This window comes from Neopelma chrysocephalum, unplaced genomic scaffold, assembly GCF_003984885.1.
Source record: "Neopelma chrysocephalum unplaced genomic scaffold, ASM398488v2 Primary Assembly neopelma1_61, whole genome shotgun sequence".
NCBI classification, from domain to species: domain Eukaryota; kingdom Metazoa; phylum Chordata; class Aves; order Passeriformes; family Pipridae; genus Neopelma; species Neopelma chrysocephalum.
The window spans coordinates 212,601-231,764 of NW_020897716.1; the positions used below are offsets into that span (position 1 = coordinate 212,601).

General features: G+C 43.4%; 1 protein-coding gene across 1 annotated transcript in view; it reads left to right on the plus strand.

Moving 5' to 3' along the window:
- The first annotated feature begins 7,988 nt into the window (after positions 1 to 7,988).
- Positions 7,989 to 19,164, plus strand: part of PRKD3 (protein kinase D3) — a 43,627-nt gene continuing 32,451 nt past the window's right edge. The window contains exons 1-2 of the mRNA XM_027681596.1: positions 7,989 to 8,081; positions 10,601 to 11,611. Coding sequence (XP_027537397.1) covers positions 11,321 to 11,611 — 291 coding nt within the window. The 5' untranslated portion in view covers positions 7,989 to 8,081; positions 10,601 to 11,320. The remainder of the gene's footprint in view (positions 8,082 to 10,600; positions 11,612 to 19,164) is intronic.

The following is a 19,164-nucleotide window of genomic DNA, read 5'->3' on the forward strand; positions in this document are numbered from 1 at the left end:
ACACAACATAAACATATTTTCACAAAGACATCCAGGAGTTCAAGCACCTGCACATTATCAAACATTCTTAACCTTGTACTCCCTGCAACCCAAGGCCGTGTCCATGGAAACCATCTAACCAGCTCCACTGCTCCCATGGAACACGGCCTAACTTTTGCAATATCTCAAACTTCAATTGTGGAGCTACAACTTCACCCCACAATTCCCCCTTATCTGTAGTTGTGCAGCAAAGACTGCCCGTATCGTATCCTGCAGGGCCCTTTTACAGGAACGACACTAGACAAGGCAGCATCAGCAACACAACCACAATCACCAATCTTCCAGAAGTACAAGGCCCCTCCTATTGGCTGTGCAAGGATTCCTGGCCAGATTCTAATTTCTACAAAGGAGTTCCAAGTTGCTATAACAAATTAACAACATATGTAAAATTAGTAATAACATTTAAAGGCTGATTAGGAAATAACTGAAAAACAAGAGTTACAACTTGAAGTTCCACAAATTGAGGAGAATCCTCTTGATGAACATAACCAAAACCTCACCAGGTTCCATAAGAGTGGAATTACTTATAGTGGGAATTTGAAGAGTTCATATACCATCCAGAATAAGGACTCACTATGGTTCAACAGAATCATGTTACACGTCTTTTTTTTTTTTTTTTATATAATCTTGACATTTACCGAAAGTATTTTTAAGTCTGCATTTCCACACAGTTTCTCTCTCTCACACAGTCTTTTTCCCAGCATACATAGGTGGCCATCTCAGTCATCCGTCACTCACACACACATTTTAAGTATTTATTAGCTGTGTACTTCTTATCAGTCTCATTACTCGTGAGGGGAATGTACGCCACATTTGGTAACATTAAATTAGAAATCTTGTACAACTTTCCATGCAAAAGACAAGTACAACAGGAAAGGCCGGGATACCGTCCTGGGAAGTTTCAAACTGTTTCATAGAACAAGGACACCCTTATTTTATCACAAAAATCGTACACCTTCCCAAAAAGAACCAGGATCTCTAGGCGACAAAATGACTTCTACAGGGGGCAAGACTACCCCCTTTTGTCTTCCCTTCTTCACCTTTTCCCGCTCTTTGCCCCCCCCCTGCGTCTCCCGTGGAGAGGGAGGGAGGGAGGAGGAGGAGGGGGAATAGAGGTTGGGTTTATTCGGAAAAAAAATCAAGAAGAGGAGTCAAATTGCCTTTGCTCTCCTCATGTCGGAACTTTAGCTATGTGGTCTGCAGAAAAAGAATTATACATAGGAGGAGAGGAACAGCTGCAGATGGACACGTTCTGGGGAGGAGGGGAAGGGGAGAAGGTGGTGGTGTAAAACAGGGGAGAAGACAGACAAGTACCCCCACAGCACCGCCTAAGTCTGTGGCCGCCGCTGCCAGCCCGCCGCAAAAGTAGAATTACTGAAGAAGAGGGGGGGATACCCCCCCTTCATACCGCTCGGGACCATGGCTGTCAGCAGTGCGGGGGAAACAGACCCCCCCGCTGTCCGCTGCGCTGGCCCTCGGGGCCGCGGCTGCGCCACCCGTAGCCAGCGCCGCACAGGGCACAGCGCTGCCCAAGGTCGGCGCCGCAGGCGCCGGGCACAGAGTTGCCTCTGCACACGGAGTTGCCGCCGGTGCATACGTGGGCGCGCCCCTCGGAGCCGGGGCTGCCGCAGCGATCCAGCCGGCCCCCGGCTCTGCAGCCCCCCGGCAGCGCGCCGGCCGGGGCCACGCACGGCACCGCAGCCGCGCACGGAGCCGCTGCCGATGTTGCCGGCCCCGTCGCCCCCCGGCTCCGCAGCCTCTCGGCAGCGCGCCGACCGGGGCCACGCACGGCGCCACGGCCGCCACCGCCCACCGCGCCGGGGCCAGGGCCAGAGGGCTCCGCTCGGAACCGACCCCTGGGACCGCAGCTACTACCAGTCCACCGGCACCCAGGGCCACGGCCGCTGCCGCCGGAGCCGCGCCGCGGTTGCCGCTGCCCGTGCGGGCACTGACGGACTCGGACTTAGAGCGGGCGGACCCGGCACGGCTGCACAGCCAAAGGGTGAGTGTTTAAATTCCCTGAGGAGTTTCTGTGTAAGTTAGGAGGTGGATTGGTGTCTCTCTGGCAGTGTAGCACTGAGCACAGATTTGGTGGAGTTCTTGGTAGGGGGTTGAGAATGGGTGCGCAGCTTGATCAGAGGAGGTTTGGAGACCCTCCTAAGGCACAAGGGGAGGGGGCACGAGTCTCTTCTAGGATGCAGAAGGGTTTTGGAGACCCCCATAACAACAACAACAACAAAAGAGGTGTCTGGGGGCTGCCATCCATTTGCGGGGGGGGGGGTTTAAAGTCAACAACTGGGGCAGGATGATAAAAAAAGGGTATCTGGTTGCTGCAGGCCCAGCCTCTGTCACCCATTTGGTGGGGGATGTTGCAAAATAAGATTTGGGGATTTCAAGTCAATCAATGGGGGTGGGGGTGGTGTTTCACAGGATAGGTCAGGCTGGACCTTGTACTCCCTGCAACCCAAGTCCGTGTCCATGGAAACCATCTAACCAGCTCCACTGCTTCCATGGAACACGGCCTAACTTTTGCAATATCTGAAACTTCAATTGTGGGGCTACAACTTCACCCCACAATCTACTGCCCTGCATACAGATGGCATCTCTGGTGGTGATAGCTTTACTAGAGATTCAGCATCCTTCTAGGTGATACTCAGAATGTGGCTGTATCCAAATTTTTCATATATGGGAAAACGAAGAGTTAATTTAAATTGGTGCCTTCTTCTTTTTTTTCTGTCAAAAGAATCCACACATTGCTTTGTTAGGAAATTGTTCTAAATGCAAAGCCAAGTCACTGGTTAATAGGGAGAAATGGGCAGTCATTTGGTTACCAAGAAAAATCAGCACAGTTTACGGATTTTTTGCAAAAGCTCTATCATGTCAGCAGAGATCAAGTCACAGGAAATTAGTCTAAATCCAACTACCAAGATGACAGTGATCCCAACAGGACTACAAGAAGAACAAAAATCTGTTGCCCCTCCATGAGATTTCCTGTGGTTGACCGTATAATCCAGATGCTGGGCAAAACTTTTGGCTGATTTGCCAGAGTTCTCATACCATTTAGCAGAAAAAAAATAAATACAGTAGCAATAGGAGAATTCTGACAAGAATATGAGCTTGAGTCAGGACTTAGCTAACACTGTTTTTCCTGAAGGGATTGTGGTTGCACCGAGGGTTACAGTTCTTTGATAGATTACAAACTTGGCAAGTGTAAAGTTAGATTTAGGTAGTGTTAATATCACCTACATGGGAAACACATATAAAAGTGTAAGTGCTAGGCCAGATGTATAGAGAGATTGAATGGGATTTTTTAGAGGTGTTACTTTCAAAATTTGGAGTGGAGATGTTACCTTCCTCCTCCCCATAACTACCCCTGAAAGTTCTTTGCCTAATGCTATAAAGAAGACTGAGGGGAAAAAAAATCCATTAAAATGTAACAGAAACCAGAACAATTCACAGCTGAAAATAGAATTATGTAACTATTTTGAAAAATAATACACAAAGTTTAAAAAAATCAAAGTTGATGGAAGTTTTGTTTTTTCTAGGGATTTATAAGGGAAAAATGTTGTTTAGTCCTATTCCATACCACCTTATTGAAAAGGTGTCAACAGATTGCTCAGTGGTCATCTGTTCTATTTTATACACTTAAAATAGTTGGTTTATTACCCCGGAAAATCAAATAAAGGTAATCAGATGTCATCTAGAGGGGGAAAAAAAAAGAAGGGAGTTTATTTGAAGAAGAGCATACACAATCTGTGACAGAATAATGTGTACACTGTCTCTTCCTGTGCCCCAGTTGGTGTGACAGTGCCATCTACTGAAGTCCCGACAGACAGACGGTGGAGGTAGCGCTCTCAAAAGCTTTTCCTTCTGCTGACTCTCCAACATATCAGCATTTCAGGCCAAACCACCTCTTGGAAGCTGAGGCCACGTGCTCCGTCATTACCTTGGCTATTAACTCTGGAGAAATGCACTGCCAAATGCCGCGGATTTAATGCTCACCAGTTTTCTCCAGAAGAGCAACTCTTGCACCTTCCACCATTGCAAATGTGGTTGTGATGCTTGCCTTTTTCAACTGGCAGACCCATGGCAGGGAGAGCAGAGTGAGTGTGGTTTGTTTAGGTGGTTTGTTTGTTTGTTTGTCTTGAATCCACCTAACACAAGGTAATTTTGAGGCCAGGTTGGATGGGGCTCTGAGCAGCCTGGTCTAGTGGGAGGTGTCCCTGCCCATGGCAGAGAGGTTGGAACTAGTCGATCTTTAAGGTCCTTTCCAACCCAAGCCATTCTACAATCCTGTGATTTTGTGCCTGAGCTATGGCTGATTTGCCAACTGTGGTAATCCAGCAGTTAGAATATACAGGCTGAGATTTCCAGTGGCAGCCTGAGCTACTGCAGGCTCAGAAATCCATAGGCAGCTCTTACAGCCCAGAGGGAAAAGGTAGTGGGGCTGATGTTCACAGAGAAGCACAGGGGCCTGCAGGTGTCCAGTGCTCACGTGCAACCTGTGGGTTTGAGCTGCTGTTCATCCTGGTTAACTCATCCACCACTGATCTCTATAGGGTTTGGAACAGCCTTCATCAGGCTGTGGAAGCATTGCACTTGGTGACTCAGGTTTAAGAGATTCTGTTTCTATGGGCTGATGTTTTCACAGATGAAGTTTTAATTAGTGAAATGTGTGGGTTAACTGTAAACACTTATTTAGGCAAATAACTTTATTTCACAGTTGGTACAGTAGAATTATATATATATATGATATGAATGAAGCTACTCATCTGGCAGATGCAAGGATCTGTGAGATCATTCCTTAAACTGGTGGAGGTAAGTGAATTCCAAAAGGCCAATTACATATAATTTATAATATAAGTTTATGTATTTTGTTTTCCAAATATATGTTTATACCAAGGTAAATTTTGATTCCATGCTTTTTTAAGTCTATACTAAACTTTTCACTGGTTAGTTGGGAGTTGGATTTTGGGACAAAGTTCAACTAAGGGCTCAAACCAAGACGATGAGGTAATTCAGAGACATATCCACATTTCAGGATTTTATCCAAACCAAACCTGAACTCCTAACTCTTTTGGGGGAAGTGGAAGAAATGAGACAATGACCTGAAAAAAAAAAAAGAAAAAGAAAAGCATTTTTATATTTTGTCCACAGAGATACTACTTCCTCTTTTCTCTTTTTGCAAGCATTTCTTGCAGATCTTGCAAATCCTGAATGGGTGCATTTGCTATGCAGCATCAGTGTCAAAAGCAGTGTAAAAATAATGGCAGCATGTGCTTATGGAATTTCACAGACAAATGCACCACTCAAGTCTTCCAAGACATTGCTTTTTTTTTAACCCAGTTAGATGACATGAAAATAAAACATCAGATAAGTGAATAGAAATGAATATATTATGTATCCATTTTCAGATACCAATGATCCAAATGCTACTGGTATTATTTTCTAACTGGAAAAACATGATGCATTTTTAGAGTTATAAAACAGTTGTTCCAAATGCAGTTTGTCTATGTAGACTTGTGGTCCATACAGAATGAAAACCAGTTTTTGTTTATAAAAGCAAATAAATACAAAAGAAGTTACCCTTGTTTCCTGGTATCTTGTAGATGCAAGAGAGAGTGATTTCTAAAGGGCAGCTAGCTTTAGCAGGGAAAGCTGAGCTGTGAAAACAAGCTAACCATCTGAAGGAATGATGTGGACTCAGAAAAAAAAGAAACATTGATGAAATCCACAGGAAATCACTAATTATGGTAGTCATAAAAATAACAAACCAGAATGCTCGCCCTGTCAATTACTGCAGACAAGGCTAATGATGTCATGGTGCTGCTACACAGTCACACAAAGTCAGCTGTGCAGATGGACAGATGTGTGTGCTGCTCTATACATAGATGCTGAATGCAGAGCTGCTTTCAGATGTGTTTTACACAGAGATCTTTACAAACAGAACAGGTTTTGGATGCTTCATTTGTAGAAAGTAACATTGCACAAATACTTACAGCAGTTTGGTTTATTTTGGCTGATGTTTTCTTGTGTTCTGTAATAAATTGATTTTAACTAATCCATCTTCTGATTTATGAAAAAGCAGATATTATGGCTTAGGGCAGCAAATTAAATGGCACCAACCCTATTGGATGGTAGAAAGCTGAGCTTCTTTACAAGGAAGTATAATCGTTGCCCAGTGACTGTGCTAATTCCCAATATCCATCTGGTATTGTCCATAAACAGCTATTTTTAGGGCTGTTACTCAGAATGTGAGAAGCTTGCTGCACTTTAAGTACACTAGAGTATGTGTCGTGTTAAACATCAAAAATCATGTTTACGGAGGCAAGCTCTATGTTTACAGTGGTGGCGTGTGGGAGTCCCACTTTAGAGGAAAAAGGAAACGAAGATTGCTCAGTTATCTGGTGCAGAGCTTTGGCAAGAACATCCTCTATTCATGGAATAGCCTTCATTAAGAAGTCCCAGGGTGGTTTTTGGCATTCAAAACCAGTAAGAAGCAGAATCAACCATTAACTGCTACAGTTTCAGTTTAAGGTACTTCCAGATTTTGACAAGAAGCTGCAGGCTAATTATTTATCAAATGAACTGGCTCCAATCAGAGCGCAGACCTGGTTACGCTCCGTATCAGCTGCACTGTGTAAAAGTCTGATGCAAAAGAGGGTGAAGTAAGCGGAAAGACTCCCTTCAGTTTCAGTAGGTTTTAGGCCAGGCCTCAGGAGTGTAAGATGAAGGAAATGAGAACGTATGTTACAAACAGCGCTATAAATGACAAGGCACTAATCTGCTTCTCCATCTGTTTCTCGCTGAGCTGAGCATTAGAAGCCTTTGAATTTCTGTTGACAGTTTGCCTTTTCCAAGTGTTTTTAGTCTGGTATATAATTTCAACTTCACCAACTTCCTATGGTAGTGGATATCATCTTAAGATTTGTACACAGAAATTGAGTCCAAATTCAAGAAGGAAGATTACAGGTTGTCTCTTCACAGGGAGCTTTTGGACTGGAGGTTGGTTACAGATGCAGTTTTGCCTTGTGATCAGTTTTATTTGGTACTTTTGCTCGTTGTGTTTGCTAAGTATCTTGCGTGCAGAGATTTGCTGCTGATGCAAGAGTGGCATCATTAACGCAGAGCAGGAAGACAGGATTTGGGTGTATCAGAGTATTAGAAGGGGAGACTGAAACGTACTCGCAGACGGCGACAGTTATGTCCGAAAGGGCCTGGAGAACTGAGTTCTTGCTGAGCCGCACGCACGTCCGTAGGGGCTACCGGGAGGCGGCGAGGACGCTGAAAGCCCTTCCCAGCTCCCAGGTCAGCGCGGCCACGGAAAAGACCAGCGCGATGCTGTGACACACTAGGTCAAGTATTTCCTGTGCAGCGATGGAGGGCCTGCCTGCGGCCCTGGGGACACCCCCGCGGGGCTGCGCCGCCCCCAGCCCGGCAAGGTGAACCGGGGGCGGCGCGGGTGTCCGGACACACGGGCTGCGGCGGCCCCGGCTGGGCGCGGGGCGCGCCCCGCGGCGTCGCGGGGAGGGCGCGGGGGCTGCCTGGGCGCGCGGCCGGCACTGGCACAGCCCCGGAGGGCGCGAGCTGGCGCCGACCCAGCCTTTGGCACGGCTGGAGGCGGCGGGGGCTGGGGAGGCGAGGGCGGCAGCGGGGCGGTGGCCGCAGCACGGAGCGCAGGGCCCCGCTGCCGGCTCCGTGCCGTTCCACCGCGCCCCGTCCCATCCCATTCCATCCCATCCCGCTGTAGCGGTTCTGGGCAGCGCCCGCCACGGGCGAGGATAACTAACGGAAACTCTTTCGGGGAGCCCTGCGCCTGCGCCGCCGCGCGCACTGAGCCCCCCAGCCCGCGCAGGGCACGCCGGGACTCGTGGTTCGTCGGGGCCGGGTGGACGGTGCCTGAGCGCGGTCGCAGGACTACAGCTCCCGGCAGCCCCCGCGGCGCAGCCCCGTCCCGTCCCGGGCGGCGCTGGAGTGTACGGGGAGCTGCGGGGCTGGAGATGCGCGAGCGGCCGCTCCGGCCCGGGACGGCGGGGCCGCAGGTGAGCGCGGCGGGGCCGCGGGCGCCGTCGCCGCTGGCGGCCGGCGCGGGAGAGCGGGGTGCGGGGGTCGGTGCTGCCGCCGCCGCGCCGGAGAAGGGCGGGGGCGGACTCGGAAAGTTCCTGCCGCGGCGGCGGGAGCGGTGGCTCCGGCAGGGGCCGTGTCCCGGGGGAGCCCCCACCGCTCCCCCCGCGGGGGAAGCGCCGTCGCGGCAACAGCTTCGCCCTGGGTATCCCGGGGTGGGGGCGACGGGCCGAGGCCACATCATCTCCGGAGATGGTGCCGACGGAGGCGGGTCGCGCAGCGGGGATTTAAACCTGGGACGGGCGGGTGCCAGCGCCGGCCCGGCTGGGGCTGCGTGACCCGCGGCAGGCGCGACCCGTCCCGCCGGTCCCGCCCGGGCCGTGGGGGGGGGAACCGCTATCCCTCCCGATGGGAACCGGCACCGGCGGGGGTAAGGACAGCCGGGGGAGTCGCTGGGCGTGGGGCGCGACGGCTGCGCCTCACCTCGCAGCGGGTTAAGTACCAGGAATTTGAGAAGCTGCCCGGGAGCTGCTCGGTTTGGGAGCAGCCCCGCAAGGAACGGGAGGGTTAGCACTTCTGGACGAGAAGAGACTGCGAGCTGGGAACAGGGGAAGGGGACAGAGGGGCTCCCTTCCTAGCCTTTGTGCCTCTCTGCTCTTTAGGTGTGGGGTTTCCTTTACATAAATAAAATACAGAGTTGTAGACTGCACGAAAATTTCAACATGCACTTACTTTATTTGATGTTTGGAAGAACTCCATCCTCACTACAAAATGAGCAGTTTCTATGGCTTTCCTTTCTTAGAAAGGTCCATTCTTTCCCGCCAAGTAGTAAAAATAGCCTTCTTTAAAGGCTTATATGCAAATACATCCCAAATCTTCGTTCACGAAACCTAGCCATGATATGCAAATACAGGTGGTATGAAAAGGCTTTGTCAATGCAAATGTATCATGCTTTTGGTAAATATAATTGATGTTCTAATTAGGCAGCTGTAGGTGAGCTTTTGCAGTGTGTTTTCACTATCTAAATTAAATTTGCTTAGTAGACTCATTAATTCTTTCTCATCATAAGGCTTTTCTGTTCTCTGTTATGTTGGTTAGGCATTACTGTAATTTTGATCCACACCTAAGGCTTTGTATTTGCTCACTCTGGTGTCTCTGAGAGGTAAGGGAAAGAAAAGCAGTATGTAGAAAACAAAAGACATCTTCAAGCAAAGATGAAGGCACTATGAAGCTGCTTTTTTGAGAAGGGTTCTTAAGTGTTGCTGTTCTTACTCTTCCTGTTTTTGACTTTTACCTGTATCGCATTTAGTGTGTTCTTTAAGGCAGAAGTTTTCTTTTTGTATGTTGTTGCTAAATGTCCAGCAACTGTTGCATATTTGAAGACAACAGTTTTTGGATACCTGTGCTGAAAATCTGGAAGTTATCAAATTGTTCTCTCTTATGGAGCCCTTGTTAGGAATTTTTATCACACTACCAAGAGCTTCTTTTCCTTCCAGTAATGCAATTTGTGTACCTCTCTTTCCTTATTTACCTTTCAGAATGCAATGGCAGTGGGGCTTTGAGTTATAACACTGGTAAATATACCAGGAGTGCATAGTCTATTAAATTGACTGTTTTACCAATTCTCAGCCTTATTTCTAGTAAGGACAGCTTATACTATGTGCAATAATCTGTGGCATTTCTCTTCTGAAATTTCATTTCAAGAGCGATGTTCTTTCAGAGATTTTATTTTTTTGCACATAAGGGAAGGAAAGAAAACCTCTTCCTGTGGCAGAAGATGCATAGGGAATCTAAAAGTTATTCTTTTCAAATATTTCAGTTGCTCATGAAATGCTTGAAATATCAAATTGGGTAAGATAGCATTTTGTAACAAGTCTCTTGAGCCCATGCTCATGAAATTATTTATTTTAAAAGGTTGTAGCCAACTTGCTTTTTTCATCAGACATGTGAGTGTAAATTGATTTGATTTTTTTTTTCCAAAGGAGCCAATGCTCAATTGTATGCTCTGCATATCTTCCTGTAGTTGGAGTTTATGCAAGACTTTCTTCAGTTGTCTTGAATCACAGTATTAAAATCCTGAGTACATGCTATGTAGAGTTTGAGTTTTGACTTTATGGGGTTTTTTTTTACATTTCAATGCATTTAATAAATTTCCTTCTCTACCCACCAGCTTCTCAATATAGACCTACAGAGCAGAGCTGTGGTCTACTGCCCCCTCTCCCCGCCTTTTTAATTTTTTTCCTCTTAACTGCTAAGTACTTTGCTCTGCCAAATTACCATTAATTAGAAGTTGTGGTAACATACTGGGCAGTGCTAGATCTGATTTGTCTTGAGTGGGAAAGTAGTTGAGTAGAACTATAAGTACAAAATGTTACTAAAATAACACATTTGAGTAAAAGAAGTTGGTGATTCTGCTGCTTCAAAGTATAGCGGTTATGACACTGCTATGCAACTATGCATTTCATGTGAAATGACAACTTTATCTTTTCCCCTACAGGCAGAGTACAACGTTTCAAAATGCTGGAGATTATCTGGGTGAAGCTAGAGATTACATTTAATGTGATTCGGTCTTCGGACATTCTGCTCCTCCATTTCATGAGCTAAAATATTTTATAAAAATGAAATCAGATATCTTCACTGATCTCCAGGTTAACTGTGTCCTGTGAATTCAGAGAAGCCTTTCTGAAGGACAGATAGATTCATCATACATGGACTTCTGTTGTTACTCAAGGATACACCTTTTTTTCATTCTAAAAGGCTATCTTCATGAAGATGAGTCTGCATTTTAGATATCTATGCAATTAGGTGAATGAGGATATTTTTAATGAATTACCAGCATCTATTTCCATCTGTTTGTCCAGCTTTTGTTTTTTAAGAAAAATGAAGAACAAGTATAAATCAGCAGAGCTGATGTGTTTCTGTGAGGCCTTTATGTAAGCCTCTGTTGTCTGGATGTGGTGCTAAAGGACAGGCAATCTGCTTTCGATGATTGTAACTGCAGAAAGACAACCTTTAATTTAAAGTAACTTGCAGCTGTAATTATTTTACTCTTTGGCTTGCACGAATGAAAGGGAAATTTAAGTTTTACTGGTCATTTTACTGAACTAAGAAAGGGAAACTTACATTATCCTTGTTTGCATTTCAAACTAAGAACTGATAACGTATTTTTCTTAGAATTTGACTACTACAGAGATCTTGACAGAGTAAAGCAAGTCAGATGTCAGCAAACGACTCTTCTCCCCCATCCTTACAGAAGTTTTCCCCACCTACGTGTCATGTTGCTGCACCACAGACCCCAACTTTGTCTTCAAGTCCCCAGTCGGGGCTCTCCAGTCGACTCTCCAATGGCAGTTTCAGTACCCAGAGCCTCACCAACTCCCGAGGCTCTGTGCATGGGATCTCCTTCCTTCTGCAGATTGGTCTCACTCGAGAGACTGTCACCATTGAAGCTCAGGACCTGTCCCTCTCTGCTGTTAAAGACCTCGTGTGCTCAATAGTTTACCAGAAGGTATGGTTTAACCACATTCTGTTCATGGCAACCCTTGTTTGGTAACAGACTGCTTAGTAATAACGTGTGACTGAATGATGCCAAGAGATTTGATACAGTGATAAAAGATCCATGTTAGGTATTTGCAGTTACGCACAAATTTTGCTAACTCTCCAGGTAGAAGCTTTTAATTCAAAAGGAGTAAACCCTCCTGTTACTTTCTCACTTGTCAAATCTAGTAAAAGAAGATGTAGTAGTAAATTTTCTGCAAGATTTACTTTTCACAATATGGAGAGCATGTTCTTTCCTTTCAGCAATTGTCACTGATACCTTAGGGTTTTGTAGTTTATGCTTACTGTTGTTAAGGAGTATTCTTGGAACTGTATAGCCAGCCCTAATGAAAGGACCAGTTGTGGCTATAGACATGCACTGCACGCTTGCAGACTTGCAGGAGGAAATAACATTGATCTTGCTGGTTTTGCATCCAAGTTTTATCGTTATTTAGGTTTGGTAGGTTAGATCCTACTAAGCAACCTTAAAAGCAGTTAACAATATTTCGTAAATAAAAAAATGATTGCTCTTTCCCTGCAAGGCCAGGGGTGAGTGAGAGTGAGGGAGCTGAAAGTGAATTATTTTGTAGGGAATTGTTTTCTCTATGTCTTTCATTATTGTGATTAGTATTTATGGTTGGTTAGTTTTATTTTTTTTTACTTAATATCTTGAAAGAATGTAAACTCATATGTTATTTCCATATGCTTATGTATCTTTTTTCCCCATCTCATAACTTACTGCATCTTCCATATTTTTACAAACTAGTTGTTAAGCAAGCCAATTTCAGAATAACCACTAAAATATAGTTCAGCATGTTAGTTCCTTTATGAAGAGATGAGTTATGTGGGTCAAATTCTTTTTTTTCATGTACCCTGTGTGTTAGCTACACCTTTTTGCAGCCATTTTAGGGGCCGCTTTTTCTTTCTATATGAGCTCTTTCTCTTTGTATCTGCATATTTCCTGTCTTCTGTCTTAAAGAACGATGAAAACAAATACACTCACACTTACTTTTCTTTTTCCTTTCTGTTCTCTTGGCAGGCTCAGCTAAACATTTAGCTCAAGTTCTTGTTATAGCTCAAGAAACTTCTTACATGCTGAGTCTAATGTACTGCAAAACTGATGAGGATTTCATGATCAGTTTTCCTCTTTTGTCTGGCTTTGCTGCAGTTTTTGCTCTCCTGTAGCTGATGCTATAAGTTAATGACTGCTCAGTGAAAACATGTTTGCAGGCAGCAAACTGATCAGGAAACAACCTCACGTGTGGTGGATTCATCTTTCATAAGTAGTTTTGCAGCCACTGCCTCTACCCTCTATTTGACAGCAAAAGGTCCTGCCTTGACTTTTTTCTCTTAGATCTGTTGACTGTTGCAAGACTGTTGCAAGATTAAATATTCTGGATTAGTATATACATATGACTGTGTATTCTGTGTAGTCATGTGTATGGTTGCCTTTTTTTTCTAGTTGAAAGCTTTGAAACTACTGGGTATGCTGTTGAGGCTCAACAGTGTAAAAGCTTCCCTTTCCTGTGGTATTCCACAGCCTGCTTCAACTGTCTTGTCTTGTCACTTCAGGGTACTGTATAGTTTGTTCTTTTGATAGTTCTGTACTTAGCAGTATCTACTTACTGTTGCATTCTTTAGTGAATAAGGAGAAATACTTCTTTTACTTGGAATAATAATTTACAATTTTTCTTCTTATTTAAGTGTTATCTTTACTAGAGTTAAATGGATGTTTCTTTACTTTAAAATCACATTTCAGACTTGTGTTCCTCTACATATCTGGAACAAAATAAAACTTTAAGGAGTCTTTCATTTACTTGGGATCTTGAACCACCTGCCTATTTGTATTTGAGACTACAATTACAGTATCAAAAATGTTGATTAGGACTAGAAGATCTCCGAGGAGGCTGGATTTTAACATTTGTAAAACTAATTATAGCATCCTTGGACATTTTCAGAAAAATAACTTCATGCATTACCTTTATTTCTTTTGGGGAAATAATCTACTGGGGGGAAGGCAATCCTGCAAAAGTGATGTTGGAGAGCGGTTTAGTTAGGAAAAAGTACTGTGTTTACCTAAAGCGTTTTCATAGCGCTTTATATATTGCCAGCCTTGCTATATTGTTGGTGGTTACCTGTGCTTTCTGCTTAAGACACAGGTCTTCTGTGTAGCTTGTTTGGGTTTTACAGAAGTGTGATTAGAAGCAGCATCAACAGAACTGAAACTAAAGAGGCATGTGCCTGCAAGGAGAGCGAGATGAGTAATGCAAACATTTGGTGTGCTTCTTAGCTCTGTTACAGATCTTCTAAACATCAGGAGATGTTTTTACTTTTTAAATGTTTTTCTTTAAACTTGAAATTTTCAAATTTAAAGTTGAATTTGAGGGGCACTATGTTAGGGTTATTATATATTGAAATGCTTAATAGAAGTCCTCAGAAAAGCCAAATTTAAGACTTTATAGGGATGCTTCAAAAAGTTCTTGCTTATGGTCTCCATCTTCTCTGTTCATTCCTTATCTAGATTGTTGTATATTAAAGTATCAGACATGCAGTTCTCGGGGGCAATCTGAAGAGGAACCTAAGCATGAACAGTTATGGCTGCTGGAACAGAGGGAGTCTGTTTAGAAGCAGAAAATGTGTAGCAAATTTGCAGGTGGACAGTGTGTGTCCTTGCACAATGATCAGGTGTTACAGAGTTGAGTTCTTAATCCTGTTTTGTGTTGGAATATTGTTTTTTTATTCCTCGTGTAAGAGCACATGAAGTAGAACAAAGGTATTACTAACTTAAAACTAGAAACTTGCAATGTGGTGATGCTCCACTGCCTGCAAACAGAGAATACTTTATTCTAGCTTATTTATTTTGTTCTAGTTAAACTGATAGCCATAAGTGAAAAACGTTTGATTGTTCTGTGCTATTACTTTTTTAGTATCAGGACCTGCAAGATTTATCATAACTTCTTCCTTAAACTTAAGAATCTTCACTTTTGTGTTTCTGCAACTTCTCTTATCTACTTTTTTTGGTCTACAGACCCGTCCTTCATCATTTTCACTTTCAGTCATACTCAGTATTCTCTTTCTTTACATATGTTTCCTGTGATGGTTTTGCTACATTTTGCTCTCAAATAGACCAGTTGCTTTCCTGCTTTAGAGTGTTTGCCTGAAATTCTCCTGATTCTTTAACTGTTGCCTTCTTTTTGACTTGAATACTGATACATTATTTATCCAAGCACTCTGTTTCTTACTCTTCCAAACTAGTTTTTCTGCTTCACCGAACCCTTCCAAGCAGTCAGCACTTAGCAAAGTCAAAGGGATTTTTCTTGTCTTATTGGATTTTTCTTCTGTATTTTCATCATATTGTGCTCTCGTATGTCTTAAATAAAATAAAGAAAGCCAATCAAGCTTATTTTCTCACTTTCTTCCTCTTTTTTCCTCTGTCCTTATATACTTCTAGTGTTTCATTCATGTTTACTGCACTTGTTTCCTGTCTATTTATCTTTTTCATATCGATTTTGATTCAGGCTAGTATTATTTTGTGTCTTAGTTCACCTCTGAAAGTAATTTTTCCTTCCATGATCTGCCTGTTTCTGGTTTTCTCTTAAACCTTCTTTGCCAGCAGTGTTTATAATTTTGCTGTTGTTCAAGTCTTCCGTATGTAGTCCTTTGATTTTTTCATTTCTTTCTTCAAAGTAGTCTCATATTTGTCTTGCTCATGTATAGTCTTGAAAACCTTATCCAGCACCTGTTGCTTTCATCTTGATTCCTGTAACTCTTTTTTATTTGCTGTTATTGCTTTTGGTAGCAGTAATATTTTTGTTATGTATTTTCTTCATCCTATCATGATCATTCTCTTAAACTGTGTCTATAATTGTCTGTCTCTCAACAGCAAATTAACAATTGCGTATAATCTCATTTCTGCTTGGTTATTGGCTTTCTTTGTGCTTCCTTGTTCCTTCGTCTTATTTTTTGGGTATTTTTTTCTGTGGTCTCTATAGGCAGAGTCTTTCAGGTGTCATTTACTGTAATTTTGTGTCCTCTTCCAACAGCATTTATGTTTTCTTACTAGTGTTAATTGTCTGATTGTTTCCCACTACGTTATGCTGTTTTGTCTTAAATTTCTGTTAATAGCTTCTTACATAGTTACTTAATATGTATACACTTCTATTTATTTCTTCAAGACTCTGTACTGGGTAAGGTGTTGCGAACACAGTCACTGGAAGTATAGCTGAGTTTATGAGTTAAATTTTGTATATTACACCTGCTTGTGAGTCTTTCTACTATTTCTGTAGTTTTGTACTTGCATTGTTCTTATAAATATTGAAGTTCTGGTATTGTTGTATTCCCTGGTTAATAATTTGAATAATCCGAATTGAATGTGATCCTATTAGTATGTATGCACTTTTTTGATAGCCCTATTAGACTATGTGGGGTTTAATTTTCAATAATTGGAGTATGACTGAAGTCCTTGGATTGTTTGGAAAACTAGCCAGTTTTCTCTGAAAATGAAGCAGACTAGGGCGTGAGGAGGAGGGAGATGAGGAGAGGTGTTCAAACGTTTTGCTTTGATAATCAGGGAGGAAAAAAAGCCCGACATGAACATGCAAATGTATCTGTAGAATTTTCTAACCAAGAGACATTTAACTGTGTATTTGTATTACTGATATAACCCAGAACTCAAGTTTTAATGGGGCTGAGTTAAAGTAGTTTGGATAGCTGGCTTTTCAGTGAGGGCTGCTGAAGGGAAAAAAAAGTATTTACTTTAAAATACTGTAAATTGTCATGTGAAAATACCAAAACATGTATGTGGGACAGATCAACATTTCCAGAATGGTAATAGGTTTGTATGCTGGAAAACCTAGCCAAGCAGTAGTCCAAGTATGTCTGTACTGAAGCATCTGATGAGGGAAAGATCTGCAACATGTTTGAAGCTAATTGTCTGTGTGATAACGTGATTTGGCACATGATTCTAAAGAGTGGGAGTGAATAACTGGGTAGGGATGCAGGATAATAGAATGAAGCGATTTCGGTGAACGAAGAGACTTTCCAATGGTGTTTTGCACCATTAGACTTTGGAATTAACTTTCAGTGGTTTGAAGCATTTGTTTTGAGTTATAATGGGTCATGAGATATTGGACCTTGAAACAATATCCTCCTACGCTTTTCCCTAGTGTGAATTTTTGGCGAGTAGTCCAGAACTTTGTAAAGCAAGTCCTGGAACCTGAAATAGAGGGATTTTTTCAGTTACTGCCAAGATAGAAAGAAACCTCAGTTGTGTTTTGCTCAGCGATACTGACCACTGTATGTTGAGTTCTTCTGGATACAAAGGACAATGTAATGTACTATCAATTAAAGCTGGTCATACTGTAGTACTTACAGTATAAGCATTCTAGATAACACCAATTGTTTTTCCTCAGTGTAACTGCAGTAATGTACTAGTAGAGTTCCTTGTGCTAGTACAACCCAAGTACTAAGGTTTGCATATATTCTTGATGTAAGGCGATGATATCGGTATACCAGAGATTAATTTTGGAACAGTCTGTTGCATACGTAGACTTCCCACAAGTGATTTCCTGTAGCTAGATGCTCTTTTGGAACTGTTAACACTGGGAACAGTCATCTTTTTGCTTTTAGGAAACACAGTAATACTGGGATTAGCAATTTATATGCTCTGAGTCACTGTGCAGATACTTTGGGCTTTTATGCAGGAAAGTAATAGCTGTATAATCCTGTAAGATAAAACAGGCTTAAAAAAATTCTGCTTTGAATTTTGTTTTCAAGTTTACATTATGAGCTCTTAACACTTCAAAAGAACTGGATAGTGTTCTTCCTATGTAATTGAGCGTAAGGAAGGCTATAAAAGCTGTACTTTGCTGCAGTACAAGAGAGAAAAATTTGGTAGTGTACAACTTGAACATATTTCAGCTATTGAACATAGTTTAAGCTTTGCGTAAAATTTCTGTTAAAAGATACCACTTGAAATGAAAAACTTGTTAATCGATGAGGTTATTCTTGGCCAGCAGTCTGCACATAGCCTTCTGGCCAAGGTGCTAGCAAGGAATGCTGTATTCCCGAATGTACTGGGGAGTGGAAGAGAGAGCAGGACGCTGCACGCCTGTAAGGAGCCAAGCTGCTTGCTTGGAACTGATTGCTCCCCCCATGGAAGCCCGGCCAAGTGCCTGAGACTTGGGCTCTGACAGGCCACCTGCAGCTCATCAGCGCCGGCCATGCGGAAGGCAGTCAGCCAGCATTTCCACTGCATGGGTGCACAGAGCTGCAGTGGGGGCAGAGGAGAGTGATCTGGGGTGAGGGGTGTGGGAAGGAACAGTCAAACAGGCATCTTCCTGATAGGGTCTGTTCTTTTATAACAGAAGGGCATGAGGGTGAGGTGGTAAGGAAAGAGCAGGATTTGTTCGTCAGTCTTGAAAAGTTTTGTTAGGGATAATTGAATCTGACATCCTCCTGGCAGAGGTGAGGCTGCTGCAGCTCTGTGCTCCATGTCCAATCACGGCCAGTAAGATTGACCACATATTCCCAGTAGGCAGCAGCACTTGGATACAGATTTACAACATATACATGTGTACACACAGATCAAAACAGATCAACAGCGTGTCTATCTGTGAGCTCTCACATGAACACAAACAGCACCAGTGGTCTCATACTGTACCCTTCTCTGGTGGTTCAGGATGAAGGTCTGTTAGTGGGGAAAAAGCCATGCAGACACATACCCACACCCCCAAGAAGAAAACCGTCAACAAAGAAAAAGTGGATGTCTCCAGCAGCCGGGTTCATAAACTCTCTGCCAAGTATCAGCTGCTGGATCTTGGTCTTTCCAGTTGCTGGCACCTGGATATTCAAGCTCTTGATTTCACTTACTCTAAACTCTCCAGTCACATCACACATTCCTCCAGCTCTAGTTGCTGGTACTCAGACCCCCTATACACACACATGTGCTTAGAATGAGAGAAGATCATCCAGGAAAATATTTAGAAATTGAATTTAATGAAAGATAGGACAGATGGTGCTGATCATGCACAGGACATGATCAGACAGGCAATTGTTCGGCCCAACCCCTGTTTACAGGTGACCAGCCTTTTAAAATCTTTTTATCCCTTTATTTTTTCCACATTTATTCCTTCCTTGCCTTTAGTTCCTTCCACAAACATTCCATAATAAGTATTGTACAGTCCTAATTCCCTAGCATTTTATAATCAGTGGACAGCAACCCCTCTCAGCCCAAAAGGTGTTTTAGTGTTGGCTTGTCTTGATCAGTTTATGTGTGGAAACTGGGTCTGACAATGTCCTGTGAGAGCCCTGGTAGGGACTGGACAGGGTATCCTTTCCCTAGAGTCCTTAATTTGGTTTCCCACCTGCCCTTGTTTCTCTGTGCTCCCCTGGCTTGTGGAGATGGGCCTTTGGTGGGCTGATTGCTCCTGTGGTGGGTTTGGGAGGCCCTGGGCAGGGTGCTGTAGGGGCTGCTCCACCTGCTTTGTTCTTCTGTGCTGCTTTGTGTGCATGCAGACAAACACC